Source organism: Aplidium turbinatum, chromosome 14 (genome assembly GCF_918807975.1).
Source record: "Aplidium turbinatum chromosome 14, kaAplTurb1.1, whole genome shotgun sequence".
Lineage (NCBI taxonomy): Eukaryota > Metazoa > Chordata > Ascidiacea > Aplousobranchia > Polyclinidae > Aplidium > Aplidium turbinatum.
The window spans coordinates 17,724,863-17,743,867 of NC_137485.1; the positions used below are offsets into that span (position 1 = coordinate 17,724,863).

The 19,005-nt window shown below is 36.5% G+C and overlaps 1 protein-coding gene across 1 annotated transcript; it reads left to right on the top strand.

The window, feature by feature from the left end:
- Positions 1 to 13,200: 13,200 nt before the first annotated feature.
- On the top strand, positions 13,201 to 14,541 carry LOC145782779 (uncharacterized). The gene is made up of 2 exons (XM_082594540.1): positions 13,201 to 13,304; positions 14,032 to 14,541. Exons 1-2 carry the CDS (start codon positions 13,264 to 13,266, stop codon positions 14,330 to 14,332), a joined length of 342 nt encoding a protein of 113 aa, XP_082450666.1. The 5' UTR covers positions 13,201 to 13,263; the 3' UTR covers positions 14,333 to 14,541.
- Positions 14,542 to 19,005: the final 4,464 nt, after the last annotated feature.

The following is a 19,005-nucleotide window of genomic DNA, read 5'->3' on the forward strand; positions in this document are numbered from 1 at the left end:
GAAAGTGTCATCCTTTTTGATGATAACAAAACATAATGCAACAAAATTAACAATTATTAGATATCGCTTTCTTTATCGTATCCAGGCTTAGTTATCGGTTGAAGAAAACTCAGTTTCAGTGCTTAACGAATCTTAAAGGGTCTGAAATCAAACTTAAACAAACAAACTTTAATCACGATAGTTTTGTGTTATTAGTTCTGCTAAGTTTTGAGATAGCTCCACCATTATGTGGCCCATAACAGAAATAAAAAAGTGAAAATGTGTTGAATTTAAATTTTAATTGCTGTTGGCAATAGAGCTGAAGTTATGCACAGCCTACATTTGGTACAAGTTATTTTGCAATTTGTTTGAAACAGTTTAAATTTTATGCAGAAAAAATCTGATTGTTGAATCCACAGGCTATGACCGAGGCAGCAAATCAACCGTTTTTGCATTTATTTAGCATCTGAAAACGTTGCATCTATAAAAAAAAAAACAGGTGATTTTGCTGTCTGGGGAGTGATAGGCTATACTTATAGTGCTTTTGATATTGTGCTTGTTGGAAGAGATTTCAGCTTTCCCAAAATAGTTCAGAGCTGGAAGGAGTTAACCAAAAGTAGAGATTTAGCTAGGATGTTCCAAAACAAATTACTCGAAACGAAAGAATTCGCAAGTTATTCAGGTTTACTAGTGTCTATTACTATAAGTCCGAAATATTTTAAAATGTTTCATTTTAAAACTTATCTAGGTTTCGTTGTTAATTGGAAAGTGGCTATATTTACGGCGCCGTTTGTAATGGGTGTTGCCAGATAAAAAAGTCGATCCTTGTTTAACCCTATCTTAATACGAGCTGTTTTCGTACGCGGAAAGCACGTCACGGGCTATCTTAGCCCCATGCTAATTAATCGCTAATAACGGGAGCTATCACAATCACAGAGCCAAAATATTTTACAAGATAATAGCCATGTGTATTGTGCGTATAAAAATTAAATTTTTACCCAACAAATTTATAGAGATCAATTGTTTGAGATGAAAAAACGTCAGAAAGTCGGTTTTTATTCTACTTTCCCGAAAGTAGCTTCAAAATTGAAATTTTTGAATTATAACATAAAGTAATGCTAAACTAAACAAAACATTACTTTTTCTCATAAATATAAGCCATTTTTGGGCATTTTTCAATTTCAAAGTAATTGCACTAACATTTATATTGCACTAACATTAACATATATATAACTAGCATTGCACGAAAATGTCTAGTCACCAGAGACGAAATGCTTATTGAGAAGGGAAGGAAGGTAGAAAAATGACCAGCGTAGGTTTAGAAAATTCGCAAAGAATAAAAACTAAAAGTCAAGAAATTTCACATTTCTAGCATATTTTCTTCTGTGAAATTTTTTACTACTAGAGTAGGGCGTCCTCATAAACCCCGTGTCGCTACAGATAGTGTTAAGAAAACTTCAAAGCCGTCAGACAAAAACTTTTGATTTGGGAAATTTTGAAGTCATGTGCGGAGACCAGAGAGTAAACCTAACCTCGAAATTTCGCAGATTTAAAAATGCTATTCGAAAGCCTACGATCTATACTACTACACTTTCAAGGTTTTGTTGAATAATAACCTACTGTTTCGGTCAATAGCATGTATATTATGTCAGAGAAAATTTAAGAGGAATTTAGTTTCCAAAATAAGGAAATAAGAAATAGTTACATGGTGATGAGGAAATAGAAATTAATTTTTGGAAGCCCTGATTTCAGCATTTAGCAAAAAAATAGTTAAGGAAAGAGTAAGGGTAAGGAAAAGAGTAAAAGAAAGAGTAAGTGCTGAAGCTATTTGCAACAAAACATTTGAAAAATATTTCAGGATTGTTTCGAAATATTTTGCTTCGTTTCGAAGCGAAATTTCTTGTCTCGTTTTCGTTTCGAAATCATTTTCTTAATAGGCTAAAGCAGTGGTTCCCAACTCATGGGTCGCGACCCAAAGTTGGGTCGCCTGATAATTTTTTTGGGTCGCTTGTTTTTCAGGCATATTGTATCTTGGGCGAAAAAAATAACAATAAAAAAAGTTTAAAACGTGATGAGATCGATCACAAAACTGGACAATATAAACACAAGTCATGAAGCGTTTCATGTCGAGACATCGGAAAGCTTTGTAGCATGATCGTAGTGCAAGAAGTTTTAACAATTTTCGCTTTTATTATTGTTATTATTATTATTAAATGTAAACCCAACAAAAATTTCAGTCTCATACATAAATTAACTTGACAAAGTTACGGGATATATATTGTAACGTGCACTATTTATCACGAACGCTATGTCGGACAAACTATGACAAAGTTTTCCACACGTTGGACCACGCATAGTCTGGTGTGATAAAACGCATCAAAGACAAAGCCCCAAGTGCTGTATGGACTCATTGCTTTCTTCACAGAGAGGCCTTTGCTGCAAAAAAGCTGTCTCAAGAGCGGCACGAAGCGTTGAATGATGTGAAGTGTGTAAACTTCATCAAAGCAAGTCAACTAAATCGGCATTTGTTTTCGTCTTTGTGGATTCTGATTATTATCAAACATTGCTGTTGCACACAGAAGTGCGATAGTTGTCACGAGGTCGTGTCCTGAAGCGAGTTTGTAATTTGCAGGAGGAGATTGCTACCTTCCTGAGGCAACAGAACTGTGTGAGATTAACCGAGAAGTTTTTGCAAGAAGATTTCAAGGCAAAAGTTGCTTACCTTGCTGATATATTTGACTCTCTGAATTCTCTAAATTTATCTATGCAAGGCAATGGTTTTACGGTGATTGATCACGCCGCAAAAGTTTTTGTTACCACAAAAAACTCATATTCTGGAAAAGTTATGTCACCAGAGATGAGTACGGTATGTTTCCTCAGCTAACGCAATATATCTGTGGCAATGAAGTTGATATTAAGCAAACGATAATTAGACACCTGGAACAGTTTGCCAAAAAGTTTGTGCACTACTATGGAGAATCTCTAACACTTAATAACCAAAATGATTGGATAATTGATCCATTTGTTAGAAAAGATCTGCTTCAACTTTCCATCCATGTTGCAGAACAGTTATGGACATAACGACAGAAGTAGCAAACCGTATTTCTTTTGCGTCCTTCAAAGACAAATACCCCAAAGATTCTGCAAACATCCACTTTTGGGCTTCCATGTACAAAGTGTATCTCACAGTTTCACAATTAGGGATTCAAAAACAGATTCCATTTGCAACAACTTGGCTTTGTAAGATTGGATTTAGCGCCATGTGTGTATTGAAAACTGAACAGCGAAACCGGCTGGAAGGAAGCCGACATGCGGCTATGCCGAAGCAAAATAACGCCTCGATTTCAAAAATTCACTGACAGCAAGCCTGCACAGCTATCTCATTAGTGATTTGATAAACATATTATTTTCGGAAAAAGTTACTGCTTTTGTAGTGCTGTTTGTTTGCAACACAATCTTGTATGGCTTTTAAAATATTACGACAATTTGCTTGGGTCGCAAGATTTTACCGAACTGAATTTTTTTTTAAAATGGGTCGCCTTAAAAACGAGTTGGGAACCACTGGATAGCCGTCTAGAAGCCTAGTAGTCGGCTGCATAGCCGAGTGGTGAGGAGCACTGGCTGGGCGTTCCAAAATATAGTTCGACACCGCTCAAGAGCAGGACACTTGAAGGCATGCCTAAAGGTGGACACGAAGTGAAACCGCCAACCAATCATAAACTATGGTTTAAGTGACGTAAAAAAATGGCGAAAAGAAGATGATAGAAAGCAAATTAAGTGATGGATTTTTTGTCAGCTGGTTGGCTTAGGGGTTAGGGCTAGAAAGTAGTCATTTCATTGACGTGGGTTCGATTCCCACCACTGCTATTGCTCTTTTTCTTCTGTAATTACCAAATAAAGTTCAAAACAAGCATTAACTCTCTGGATGAGTGCTAGAAGGGTCACAATTGGACGGTAGCCTCTTACAACATGTTCTGATTGGTTGGCGGTTGCATTGTAGTCATTCGCAGTGGCAGAATTTCGACTTGTTAAAAGTGGCTACCGTGTTTTATACTTTCCCAGGATTGCCAGATCATTTGGTTATCAATTTTTATATATAACCTACTTCAAGTCTACTGTAACGTCAAATGAAGAATTGAAACAGAATTTTCTCATAGCATCAATTATAAAACTTGTGTGAAGTAGCCAGTAGCGCATCTGGCAGTTTGAAAAGTAATAAGGAGATTGTTGTTTGAAGACGGATATTATCTTTGAAGACGGATAAAAAATTGTAAACTTTAAAAGCGACCGTTTATTTTTTGGGGATAATGACAATGATCATGCAAAAAATAGTGACATAATAGCCTACATGAGCAAGGCCCATGCTCCGCAGTCACAATTTCTAAGCTCAATCGATTGAGTGTTCTATCTGTTCACATACGGTCCCCTATTTTTTTTAAATTAAGGATCCGAAATTTTTTTCAAATACTGTACTTTCGTTTTTTTCTCGAAATTTCGTTTCGTGTGGAATCAAAATTATTGGAAAACGTTAGTAAAAAAAATTTTGTTTCTAATCAAGTTTCTCAGTGAAAGGTCTTTCTTCACCAGATAACATTTCTTGCAAAGCTTCACTGAGAAAGGCGTCAGCCTTTTTTAGTTCCATTTTTTGATCACAATTTGAAAAAAACTCTGCTGAGTGCTGATCAATTCCCAAGTTGATGAAACAACTACAGCAGTTTGACTGGCTTGCCTTGCGCAGTAGTGTTTGGAAAGATGTTGCTTTTTCACTCTAATTATAAATTCGCCATGTTTGTTCTGCTCATTTACGTAAAGTAGATAGCCATATGTTGCATTTGCTTTTCGAAGAATGACGACAGTGTAATAGTGTTCTGATTACAGTGGAGAAATGCTATTTCAGAACTTTAAGTTGTAATTAAAAATAGTGCGCTACATACTGTGTGTTTGATCATTGTTTGATGTTGTAGCTTGCGTGAAGACTAAGAGGTTGAAAAATCTTTGAAGTGCTCAAAACGTGTGTTTCTAATCATGTGTGCTTAAAAAGGCCTGTACTCTTCCCTTAACTTTTTTTGCTAAATGCTGAAATAGCGAACAAACGATGCTGTTCATATTTTGACACCTTCTCAAGTTGTTGCAGTTTTTCGTTATTTTATTCTTGATTACGTTGACCCTTTGACCTAAGCGTAGAAAAAGAAGAGTAAAACAGTAGCAGAAAAGTGCCGATAAAAAGAAACGAAGGTTCATTGGGCATTTGGATTTTGAATCACTCGTTTTGACAGTTTCAAAAAAAGTTCAAACTCAACGCAGTACGTACTTCATAAAACAAACTGATTGAAACACACAAGCGCCAGCAATTAAAAAGCACAGTTTCTTTAACTAGGAAGCACTGCTAGAAATACAGCACTGTGGTCAATTTTTCCGAATATAAATATGTGATTTCAGAGACAGTGTGAGATCTCGCCAGCATTGAGCAAATTAGTCTTGTTTTTGCATTGATTCAATGTTTGTAGACGTAGACTAGGATTGATCGAACAGATGCTAAGCTAACCTTTCAATAATAATACTTAATTAAATGAAGATGTGCTCTATGCAGACTGGGGCTGTTCGAAGATTTCTTTTTGTTCAAAAATATTCGGAGAAAAACATATTTTCTAAAAACAATGAATAGTTGAAACAAAAGATTATTAAACCAAGACACCATTGCATTGAAATGAAACAGTACATTTTTCTTACTAACAGTTTTAATGTAGACGGATAGGCCAGCGCAGTCAGTAGTTTAGTTCAATTTGTTTTATTCAAGGCAAAAAAATGGTCAAAAAGGATAATGGATTGAAGTGAAAATTATTGTGGGTGTACTTGTGTGTAACAGAAGCAGACCCGGATTTAGGGGGGGGGGCAGAGGGTGCAGATGCCCCGCCCCCCCCCCCCCCCCGACTTCTGAAGGGCCCCCCTACGCGGAAAAAATGTGATTTTGTGTAATTTTTTTCTTTCTTTCAGCCTTTGAAGTTTCTGCAAAATGCTGTGCAGTGCTGGATTAATGCTACTGTGTACGTAGAGGTGGTTTTTCGCGCCGTAAGAGCTAAAATTTTTTTTGCACGGGGCGCCCCGATCTAAAAGTGCCCCGGGCCCCCCATCAGCTAAATCCGGCCCTGAACAGAAGCAAAGGCTATCACTGTGTACCCAGAGAGTTCAACTTCATCTAGTACAGTATTATTATGTCGTATCCAGGCTTTAGCCCAGTGTTTGAAGATTTGGATTACGTGGACAGGAAGGCAAGGAAGCCAATCTTCGTGTCCACATTCAGGCATGCCTTAAAATGTCCTGCCAAAGACATAGCCACATGCTCTTGAGCGGTGTCGAACCGGCGCCCTTCAGAGTGCCGTACCAGGGCTCTCACCACTCGGGTCGGCTATGGAGCCGTGTAGGGATTACAATATTTACATTTACCTGATGCGAAATGATTTTGCGAACTGACGTGACGTAGCCTATCTACTTAAAAAAACATCCCCGATTAATTAACGTTTGTGGAAAAAATTTTAAATTTGTCGATCTCGAAATTTTGGTTAAAAATGCAATTTTGTTCTGCTGACGTCTTTCCTTTTATTTTTCACAATCTCGCATTTTGAAGGAGGATCGCTTTTCAATATACCCAAGATTCAATTTGAAAGAGGATTTTCGAAAAGGACAGACTCCTAGATGTTTAAAACTTAACTCTAGTTGTCTGTTCACATTAGTTTTTATAAATTTTGGAAACAAGCTGCACTGGTTCTCTAATTTTTTTAGCAGGTGACTTGCTGATTTACGCACAGCAATCAATAAAATAGTGAGAAAGCTATGGCACTAAAAACGCAAACAAAATACAAAAAAAAGTATGGAAAACTACCGCGCCGCAGTTGAAAAAGTATAGTGTTGTGGTTGCGGGCTGTAAATGCAAAATATTTTTATTGTTTACCGAATTAAATTTCGCATTTAGCAAAACTTCATGTTTTTCTGGATTGGAACAGTCTTACAAATTTGAAGTTTGCACTTTCGAGTTTAGAGATTTTTGCTATGGGAGTTTCAGTTTGGCAAAAAAGTGCAAAATTAGTCAATGTTTCAAATCAGAAAAGGGTAATTTAATAAGGTTAATTAAAGGTTAATCAGAAAAGAATTATTTTTTAGGCTATTTTTTTCATCTATTGTTACTAAATGTGTTTTAAATTGCAATTTAATTGCTTTTATTTTTACATTCTATGTTAATTACCAAACATAGAAAGTTTGCATATTGCGAGAAAGTAGGTTGTCTAGTTTTAGTTTTCGGGCGAAACGTTATTGACTGTGTATTGTGCAACAGTGCTCTATCTTGAAGATCACTATCCTCTGAACAAACTTGAAGATAATATTCCTCTACTATTCAATCTCCAGCGTCTTGGTCAGTCATTGTATATATGGCTGTCCAGAAACAGAACTTGAAATTTTCTGCGTTCAACTCTTGAAAAGCTTGTAACAAAGAGAGCAGTTATGAAATTGAGCAGCAGCAAGACACCATCATTATGGTTGACTATTGCATTCTGGCTATTCATCTTCAATACTATTGCAGGTAAAAAAGTACGAATCTCTTTGCTATATAAATACCATGTGTGATTATATTTCATCTAATTTTTTGCTATTACAGTACTTGTTGCGTTTTACAATTCTTCATTGACATCATCACTTTTCCAAGCAATCCGCAATCCAATAATTGTAAAAGGAAAAACTTGTAGCATAATGTGGTTTAATTTTACTCTAGGCTAAAGAAAACGATTTTGTTATGTCAAATATTCTATCATGTCGCTTGAAACATAATAAAATATGAAATGTTTACGTTCTTAAATTCAGGAATAGGAATTTTTTGAACCTTTTGAAAAAGTGGCCTAATGGTAGAGGCTTGGAAGTAATATTCGCAGTGTAACCACGGGAGTGGAAAAAAAACTTCATTTATGAAGACTTCAGTGCAATGGTGAAAAGTAGATTGTTATCATGTCGCATAAAAGCGTAATCGCTGTCTTAGGATGTTTTCAAAGACTACAAAAATAGGATGACTGATCACTACTAATTCTTAAAATTCATGCTCCAGGGAGTTAAATCTAAGGTCACTGTTTCTTAAACTTCTTGTCCTAAATTTTCTTGGGGGTTTCCAACGCCCATGAACATTGAACAAGTAACCAACGTCACAAACAACTCGAAAACGCACGCAGAGCATCCTTACTAGGCCTACGTCATCGCATTTTGGCTGTGACACCGGCGCGTTGCTAACAAGCAGGACGCGAGAAATTGATTAAGGCGTCAGCTGATGGCAGGCATGACCGCAAGAAAATAAATTTCAATTTTTTTAAATTAGTTTTTTGGATCCATTTCTGCTGTGTTTGGTATTTGGATGATATGGCTTGGTTTGGTGACTCCATTTTTATCGTTTTAACGTCTTCACACATTGAATAAACATAAAAACTTAAAACAACAGGCTCGCAATCTTGGATTTTATTCCAAGTTTGTCAGCGGGTTGACAACATCATGTGTTCATAAATTATTGATGAATATTGAAAGATAAGTCTGCTTCAAATATGCTGGGAGCTGACGGTGAGCTTGTTTATACCTTGAGATTGACTATAACCAAAACCGACGAATGAAAGTACTCTGATGTAAAACGATCGTACTGTTGAAAGAGATATCAACTAAATCGGTTCACCAAAGTGCGGGCCATATGTTTAATGCTGTTGAATGATTTTCTGTGTGTGGCTCTTGTTGCTTGATCATTCTTTATTTTCTGCCAAGATCAATTTGTGATCCTTTCACTTTTGAAGGTAATTTTTGGAGAGGGCTATAGTGTTGGGACCCCTGCCACACATTCTTCAGTTTGCCAGCAAATCTAAAATTCTACTGAAATTAAATAAAAAAATAAAATTAAATAAAATGCATTGCATGTGGATGCAGCAAGCGTCCATTGTTTATGTCGTTGGAGCGATTGCAATTTAATATGCGAGAAGCTTCGATCACGGCGCCATCTCTTTCACTGACAGAATTTTGTCTGAGCAATTTTCAGTTATTGTATTTTTCAGTTCGACGGCTAAATTAATAATCATGAGTTTTACACTTGGCTGCTTTTCATAATTTTCTGTGGAGAAACAAACTTCAGTGATTGCTGTTGAATTTTATTTTTGATTTCAATAGAAAGTTTTGAATGTTTTCAGAAAATAAAACCACAAATTTTGCTTTTTCTGCGATTTGCAATTGTGGCCGTGGCTTCTTCTTCTTCTTCGTTTGAACCTTCTTCGCCACTCCAAGGGTCGAGGGGCTCTGCCTTTTACCACCCTTGGGCAGTGGCGGCGACGCGGTCTAGATGTTTGGGCAGGTGTCGAGCAGCCATTCAATTGATTTGTCATCCAGTTCACGCAGACCACACACACCATTTGGCCCATGGTAGATGGCGTAATTACAAATGGTGTGGTCTACGGTTTGTTCCTCCTTGCCACACTCACAAACCGCGGATGGAGCCATCCCCCATTTGTGCATGTTGGAGCGGAATAGTCCGACGCCAGTACGCAGGCGGTTGAGCCGCACCCAGGCCTTCCTTGGCAAATGCATTCCGGTTGGGTGGTTGCTGGTGTCGGAGATGAAACTTTGGAGTCCTGAGGAGTTCTTCTTCCACTCCGAGCTCCATTGGCCGTGGCTGATGAGTACTGAAAAGTTTGGTTGCTTATTTGGATTATAATCTTTTTAAGTTGTCTATACTGAAGACCACCATATAAATCTTGTCATGGAAATCGATGAGACCAGTAATTGCTGGAGCCGCAGAGCACACGAGAGCTTCGAGCGCAAAACATTTCTCAAAAATTCAGAGATTAGAACACTCAACGTTGAGTTAGGTCTTCCGTGATCTTTCTTTTTCAACAGATAGGAGAGAGCACAGAAGGTAGATTTTATCCAGCACTGGATGGGAGTAATTTCCACTTCCACAAGCTCACGATAAAAAAGAAGATCATGGCTTTGAAATAGAAAAGAGTTTTGAGCAACATGAAATAACCAATCAACTTGATGTTGCCTGTGCGATGTGGTCACTAGCATATTTACCAATTGCTATCTTATTACTAATATAAATTACCAACTAACCTCTTTAAAACAAAAAGTATTATTGTGAAAGCATTGTTCATTTTTTCTGCAAATTTTTAATATATTGTCGAAGAAGCAAATATCTAAGTTACTGGTAATAGGATTTTCAAATGGTCAATTTTTACTGTATGTTTCAGCATCAGCTTCCTTGAAAACGTATAGTTCTCAAACATCGAGAAACGAGTCTGTAAGATCATATCCTCCAGTGATCACGGAACAACCGGAAGACTGGCTGGTGGAAACACCGGAAACCAACGTCCGACTGAATTGCCGGGCTCGCGGTCATCCTGAACCAACAATATCTTGGCGAAAAGACGGAATTCCGCTCAATGAAGCTTTTGGTAAAACCTCATTCCTAGATTAGCAAGTTACAAGATGTTTATTTTGTAGGTTTTTGCTTTAGTTCGGTTCTGGGGTTTTTTTTTTGGTCATTTATCGGTCATTGACCGATTTTTTAGCAAAATGTCCGAAAAAAATATAGTCAATTGACTAAATATGATCAAAAATGACTAAAAATGACCGAAATAAATAAAAAATGGCCGAATTTTTTCAAGTCATTTCGGACAAATGACCGAAAACTCTCGGCGAAAAAAAAAAACCTAGGTTCGGTTAAATTTAAACCGTAGTAGGTTGACTTCATTTCTCAACAATAATTTGTTGCAACAATTGTGACCTAATGCAATAAAACCTACAAACTGATTGTTTTTATTTTCCCAACAACTTTTCACTGACTCAACAATACAAATGTGTCACTAATGTGGGTAGAATGAAGTCATTGAAGATGCACAACATACAGCTTTCGTTGAAATTATTGTATATTTACAAAACATCAAAAAGTCGAGCAAAGGTTAACCCATTTTTTTCTACATTTTCAATATACTTGAAAGTGTATTGTTTTATGATTTATCAACTACAACAAGCATCCAGTTGCATGGATACAAAAACAGCACTTTTAAGTAAGCTATATTGCAAAATTATATGTCTATGTATTTGCCTATACTTGATGCTTTGCATCAGCAGACGAAAAGGTAAGTTTCCAGTTAGTCGAAAGTTACCTTTCTGATCGAGCATTCACATTGCCTTTTTTCCGCAAAACAACGCGCTGCTGACATGACAGAAAAACGAGAAGAATTGCTTCAAACTACGCCAACGACAAATCAATTGGCTTTTTTCCAGCGCCATTCCACCGCTGATTTTAACATATTGTAGAATAAAATGGATCTCCACCATTACCAAATACCAATTGAATATGCATATAGTGGCAGAGTGAAGTTCAACAGTAGGCTATGCCGCTATGCTATGTGTGCACGTACAGTCACACATGTAGGAAAGAATTCTGTGGGCACTACGTATTGTTTTACAAAAAAAAAAAGCAGGAGACAATGCAGCTTCTGAAAGGCTACGTTTCGGTCTTACAAGTTTGGGTTACTTTGTTGCAAAAGTTTTCTCTTCTAACCACATTATTTCTCTTTGATCTGGTGGTTGGTGTGGTGCAGTAGAATCATTCTTCTATTAAATGATTCCTTGTTCACAGTCAGTAAAAACATACTTGTTCGTAGCGCACCAAGTTGCACCACAGAACCCATTACACGGCCTGCCCACTAACATTAAGAAAAAGATTTTTCACTTAAATTATAACCTTTTGATCACATAGTTAGAAGTTACATTTTAGCATGTAAAATTAACATAACGTTTTTTTTTTCACTTCAAGAACGTTTCATCTTTAACTTTAAGTAGTTTTGCAGGCTACTCCTTTATGTCATTCTAAAGTCTAAACACTTGAAAAGCATTGTAATTTATTATTGTTTTGTGCATTGCAGTTAACAGCATTGTACAATTGACCACTAGCGAATTGACTTTTCTCCGTGTCAGAAACAGTGGCGAAGGTACAAATACAGGAATATATCAATGCTCAGCAACTAACTATCTTGGAACTGCATGGAGCAGAAATGCTTCTGTCCAGATGACAGGTCAGTGAAGCATGAAAAATATTGAATCAAGATTATGTAATGGTTGCAATCGTGTTCGTAGTAGGCTACATCGTTTGATATGCAACAGAATATACAAACAGCTTTGCTGAAAGAAAAGACAGATCATTCATTGCAGTTATGAAGCACATAGAGACGCTCAACTTTTGGTCTGTGCTCTTTATGTTTAACCTTTTTTTTGCAATTGTGGGCAGGAGTATTGTTGGATTCATTTAAATGATTGACCAGAAACTTGATGTGAAGATGTTCACGTATTTCAACCACAAAAGTGACCACGTTTGCATCGTTTCAACGTTGCCAGGTGGTGAAACGATGTAAAAATGTCAGCCTTGTTGGCAGGACTAGAACCACACGCGTGAAAGAAACAGTTTAGTTTTCTTACATTTTGTAAGAATGTACGGCTTAATGAGTTCCCAAAATTATGTTTCTCGTTGATTGGATGGTCTGAGTGGCTAGCGTGGAAGCTACACCGTTGTGGTTAGCGAATCGCAACTGCTCGCTGCACTAGTGAGTGCTCAGCCTTGTGCTGATAGCCGGGAAGAACCAACGCCACCTAGAGGTAGAAGGCCGTTTCATTGCGTATTGACGTCATCACTGGTAGATCGTTACGCCTCACTAAGTAAGCTTTCTTTTCCTAACCGCATCGCAATTCGCAAGACCCGCAAGGCGCAATGCAGTGTAATGTGTTGACTGTTGATCAGTGGATGAGATTTGAGAAGTTAATATCTAACAGAAATCTGAAATTATAGCAGTATTTACTTAGCAGGTTAATAATTCTGAAAACTAAATAATTAGAGTATTTCACACATTTATTCAGGCTCTTTTTGTTACCTTATTGCGAGGTATTGTGAATGCTGGATAACTTAGTTATAAATGCAAACTAAAAGGAAAGGCAGCGATGGATGACCAAACTATCTTTGTGTTGAAAAATTAAAATTTGTAGAAATTTTCTAAATTTTGCTGGTTAATTAGTTTTTGCTTTGGTTTTTTGGTGTGTTTTAGTTGCTAGAATGTATCTTTAAATAAACTCTGTAACTCTGGTGAGAAAACAACAAAAAGTTTGCAATGCCTTATATGTGCTGTGTTCCCAACTGCAATGGAAATTATCATGGTGGATTAAAAGTGCAAGTTTTCAGCTTTCCAAAAGATGAGGAATTAAAAAAGAAGTGGCTCTATGTTATCAAAAAGGATTTTGTTCCAACAAAGTCAAGTCGAGTATGTACTCTCAACTTATTTTGTCAACTTAATTGTTTCAATCATAACAGAAAATCAGTCCTTTTTTGAATTGTCTGCAGACGGTGAATCAATGTGAAAAAACGATCGATTTTCTGTCTGGGAAGTAATGTCTGACTGCTGAACCATTTAGTTTAGTTTGACTGTTTCAAATAAATGCTATTCATAAATAATGGCATTGCTTTCTCTGCTCTGATTTCTCTGCTCTCACGAAATTTTCTAGTAATCCTCTCTAGACTCTAACGTGTTTTCGATGTATTGTAATGTTCTCTGTAGGCCAACACAGAAATAGCTTTTCAAGCGGGCAACTTGGCAAAAGAAACAACCACTTTAAGTTTACGCTTGAATAGCGTTGTTCTGCTTGTTTAGATATAGATTAATTGTTCGAAACAGTGTGATGCCTTTTTGAGCCAGCAAATGTTTCCTTTTAACAGCATTTTTACATTGTCAGATGCTTGCTAGCTGCTTACTCTTAGCAGACTGCTGAGCTGTTAGCTGGATTACAGCTTTCACAACCCAGACAGCAAATCACTCGTTTCTTTACTTCGATTTAACGTCTGTGGACGTTGAATCAATGAAAAAACGTCTGATTTGCAGTCTGGGAAATGGCTGAGCTGCAAAATGAGGAATATGTACAAAAGCAAGTAAACGCAAATTAATGAGTCTGAATGCAATTTCGGTTTTGTTTAAAAATATTTTTAATTTTTAGGTATGTGAACTTCTTTTACAAACATGACATCAAAAAGGCTGTTTCTGCATTTGGTAAGAGAACAGGAAAACAGCTGTCCTATGATTTGAAAGTTTCGACATTAGTACCTGGCGCCATACCATCTCAATTACCAAATCGCGCATCATATTTGAGCAAACCTTCCACATCCAAAAGAGCAAATCATGATGACAAACTTGAGACAATAGATAACGTTCAGCTCTCTCAAGCAATTGCAAACAGCCAAGAAGAGTTTACCATTGCTCTGGAAAAAGACAGTTTGACTTCAATTAAAGATCTGTGAGGAAAAAGTTCAAATTCAATTCTTCATGGCAGATTGTGGACGAACGTGATAAAATATTGATTTGTGAAATAAAGAGCCATGTTATAGCTGTGCCTGTTGTTACCAGTGCAGCGGTTTTAGATGAACAATTGAGCATGACCGTATACAGAAGCTCAGTAAATTTGCCTAAACATTAGTGATTACGTTTTATCATTGCATGTAAATTCCATATCCACATTGGAGAGTGTATTACAATTGTTGTTATTGTCTCTGAAAATTGTACCTTACCAAGTAAAAGTGATTTTGCATTAAAGTGCAAGCTTGTTATTAGTATTTTAATGTCTATTAAAGGTTGTTTATATTATGAAAATGCTATTTGGTTTAATTGTCAACAGCTAATTTTAATGACACAAAAGCTACCGGTTTGTCCACCAGACTTTTTAATATTTTGTCATTATTTGTGTGAAATGTGAAACTGTGTTGCCTGTCATTACCTACCTTGCTGGATATTGTTGTGATACCGCTAGTAAAAAATGAAATATGAGGAATGCAAAGAACGCATGACTTGTGCAATGTCGAATGTAAATGGTACAAGTATTAGTGCAATCACTAGAGGAGGATTATTATACCTTGATGATAAGATTATAAAGATTGTTCAAATAAATTATCTTATTGTGGAGCAACTATCTGCAACTAAATAATTTCTATTCTCAAAGAACCAACAGCAGGTGGTTTTACAAACAACGTTATGTGCTATTTTGGATTGCGATGTTGATTACTTGTCAACAAACACTTGTGAAAATGGTCACAGCGTGTCAACAATAACAAACATGACTTGCTGGGCATCCACAAATTCTTTACTCAATAATTTTTGTCGCAAGGAAAATGATGTAATTGTTCAACAAAGACTGGCAAAGAAACGTGAACTTGAAACTGTTAATTCGTAATCTGCTGTCATTTATATATATGGCATTTAGTGATTGTGCAATTTATGTAGGCCTACTCTGGTCTGTTTACAATGCTGCCTTTGAATAGGTTAATTATTTTATGTTGTTATTTGAATTTCAAAATCACTTACAATAGCACTAATCATGTGCATGATGTTGATCGCCAACTGTGATAGAATTGTATATAAGTACAACATTTAATGTGTGATAATACTCTTTTCTCAAATAATAGTTTATAAGAAAATTGTAATGTTTATCAATTGTGCGTATCAATTTTTATTACAGTATTGTGGCATTTTGTGTTTGAATACAACAATTATTTGTTTATTGTTGCATGATTTTTGACAGCATGTTGATTAATCATTAAATTTTAAGTGAGATCTGACTTTCATTTGTAATTGTGATTCATGTTTCAATACAATAGCATTGTGTATGCTATCACTTGATCTAGTGTATTTGTTTGCGTGCGTGGAACTATGGTCATGAATATTTAAAATAAAAAAAAGTGTTGATTTGTGGTACCTACAGTTGCTTACAGACACAGGGGTCACAATGATTTCTTACATTCGTGTGACATTAAGACACAGATTGCTGGTTTACTACAATAAAACACAGTGAAGCAAGCTTAAAAGCCATTGCAGAACTCTATTCACCATACGCGCTTCGCTGACAATCTGAACTACTCGTGATGACGTCACAAGTTTTGCCTTTTTTATGAAAGGGCCTTCTTACTCGAGAAGGTATTGGAAGAACGCCCCTTTCTTCACGAGTTCCCAAACTGTTGCTGCGTGACAATGCAATATGCGCATTGCGCAATGTAGTCACAGTGCAAAGTGTCCCTGATCACCGCCAGATTGACTTATAATACAAGCAATCAAGAAGGATCGTTGCTTTCAAAGCAATTGGCAGTATGATACTATTTTTTCCCTTTTATCAAAACAGTAGGCAAGTGTAAAAATCAGTGTTTTGTAGTGAATGCTGAGATGGTTCACTCAAACAAGATGTTCGATTTCTTAACTAACTTTCAATCGCATACAATAAAGGTAAACACACCGCGCGTGACCACGTGGATAGAGAAGCTTGCAATGAGAATTTGTTGATTGGAATTATCTGGATTACTTTGGAATATTATATTATTGGAATATAGAGAGCACATTTAACGTCTTTTTTATGCTCAATAGGGAAATAGCAACAATATCCACTGCACTATAGGAAAGGTGTAACCTTTCGTTGAAGTCGCCAATTATTGCTCATAATATCCGTTTATATTTTATGACGTCGTCTCCAATTCACTCTTTTTCGTGTTTGGTGTGAATTATTAAAGGATTTTATACACTCAGTAAGACTTGACGTAATGCAATATGCATTAGGTGGTCTATTTCAAAAAGAAAAAGGCTATATCCTGTTACTTTTCACTGTTTACAGTTAGCCTTCCTATGAAATATTAAACACGTTTTCGTAAGACTATATTTAATAAACTCTGTCGTCTTGTCTTTGTAACGTGTAAATACGTCTTATAGATGCAGATGAATTGACTTCATCTTGACTGAAGGTTTTTGAAGTAGGTGCAGACATTTTTCGAAACTGCAATCAGTAGTTTTGTTTAGAAAGCGTGTTTTAACGTTACACTAACGTGTCAAGTGATTGTATGCAAAGAAACTTACCAATCATTGTCGGTTTCAGCATGCTTGTTATTTTGTGTCGTAATCTCTTTCGCACAAACAGATTCGAAAATTATTCTTTGCGATAACCGGCTACAAAATAAATTGTTTGAAGCATATACATGTTTGTGCTAGGTTAAACATTTGCAACCCACACAGGAGCAAGTTGAATTCAGGTGTACGTTAATAAAGTATTCATGAGTTGATTCAATGCTAATTTTTTTTAATTAAACAATTTATTGATACATTGACATGGTGTAGGAATAAACTAAACTTTTAAAGAACAAACACTTTTTCCTTGCAACGCTTACAACTGCAACTAAATTGAATACAATACTCCTGTGTCTACAGTACACTAACACCAGGCAACACTGCATGGCATATTGCGCTGCTCTCAAGACCTTACGACACTAAGGTTAAGCATTTTTGCAGACTTTACATTGCTGAGCTGGCACTACTTGTAACCTATTTTTACCTTCAATTTAAAAACTAAACCGCCGTTTCTTCAACCGCATGTTGTCTTCGATTCTAGTCAGTGTTGTACCAATCAAGTTACATTTTTCCGTGCTCCTTTCATTCCCCATCTAAGGAAGCCCGATCGTTTTTAATACTCTTTTTCCAGAGAGAACTTGAAAAATACCTGTTTTTTGGTATTTTCTCTCACCTCTCGGACCTTCTAGAAGGATTCCGGGCCGCTAAATCTAAATCATTCTAGGCCCAAAAGTAACTTTTCGATCCCTTTTTTCAACTACCGGTTGTCAGCTTCCTCGTTTGAGCATGTACACTTGTACAGTACGTCTGGCATTTCATGGAGTTGCAATGTAAGATGGCAGATTTAAAATCAATCATTTTAAATTAAACGAATATATTCGCATCAAGTTCAAATAAGCTATTTTATTACAGCACTTGCGGAAAAAAATATTTTTGCGAGGTTCCCGCAATGCACCAATGTAGTCAGTGTGGAAGTACACACTGAATATTTTTGTGCGCTTTCATCATTGAGTTCCAGACAAATGTATTTATTGTCGCTAGGTTTTATTTATTGTCGTGGTTTGCCATTTTACACTGGTTAAAATCAAAAGTTCATCTGTGTAATGAAAACGTTTCGTTTTGCTTTCGTAAACCCAATGACACAAAAATTATTTCGTAAATCGTCTTCTTTGTGCTAAGAGCGTGCGAATGTGTCGTGAGCCACAGCCCACCTCATAATAATGTTGTTGGCCTTCCCAGTGTTCTTGGTTAAACGTTTTACCAATTTTCATTGCATGTATTTATGCGCATGCTCGAGACAGTGCATCGCACGGCGTTTGTTCTAAACGGCAAGTTGTCGAAAGATACATAGTTCATCGAAACGACAATTTATTGCAGCCCTGCATTACAGTAGGCCTATAGCTACAATTTGTCTCAGCTGCAGTCTTGTCATCTTTCAGCATGAGCTACAGGCCTACAGCATAACGTTTGAGGTGTAGCAAAGAAAGAAATGAGCGTGAGAGCTTGAAAATTTCATTTACAAAAATGCTTATCAATGTAGCAGCACTCAATGTTCATATTTTGTTGCGCTTTCAACGTACTGTAAGTCTTTAATATTGCAAAGAATAGACTCTTGTCTAACACTTCACCGTTCTTTTTTAAGTCTTGTGATTCAACGCGGTGTTAATCAATATTTCAAAGTGTCTGGTGTTATTCCACAAGAGTTGCACTGACATGAGTGAGCACGAAATCTCCATGCGGTCCTTCCCAGACTAACTATGTTATGTGACGTCACGTTAGAAATGATTCAGTAGCCTTCAAACGAAAACGACTTATCTTGAAATTAATTGTATCGCACCATTTCATGATAAAGACCACAGTGATGGGTGCTTTTACACTCAATAAAATACACGCTCAACATAGTCGGAATCAAGCGTTTCTAGAAGAACAACACATTTTTTTGGTGTAACTTGTCAGACGTGTAAGCTTTTATATTTTAGCATTTTTGTCATCTTTCGCAATGAGTGAATTTCTTTTTTGTCGTTTATTTGAAGTGTGGTCCAATATGTCACAGCCTTCTGGAGAACTACGGCTTTTAAAAATGTCAGTATTTTTT

Bases quoted from the DNA above. Each gene is read 5' to 3' on its own strand.
- LOC145782779 (XM_082594540.1), top strand. From the start codon at position 13,264: ATGTTATCAAAAAGGATTTTGTTCCAACAAAGTCAAGTCGA. The intron at 13,305-14,031 runs GTATGTACTCTC...TTTAATTTTTAG, and splicing joins TTCCAACAAAGTCAAGTCGA to GTATGTGAACTTCTTTTACA.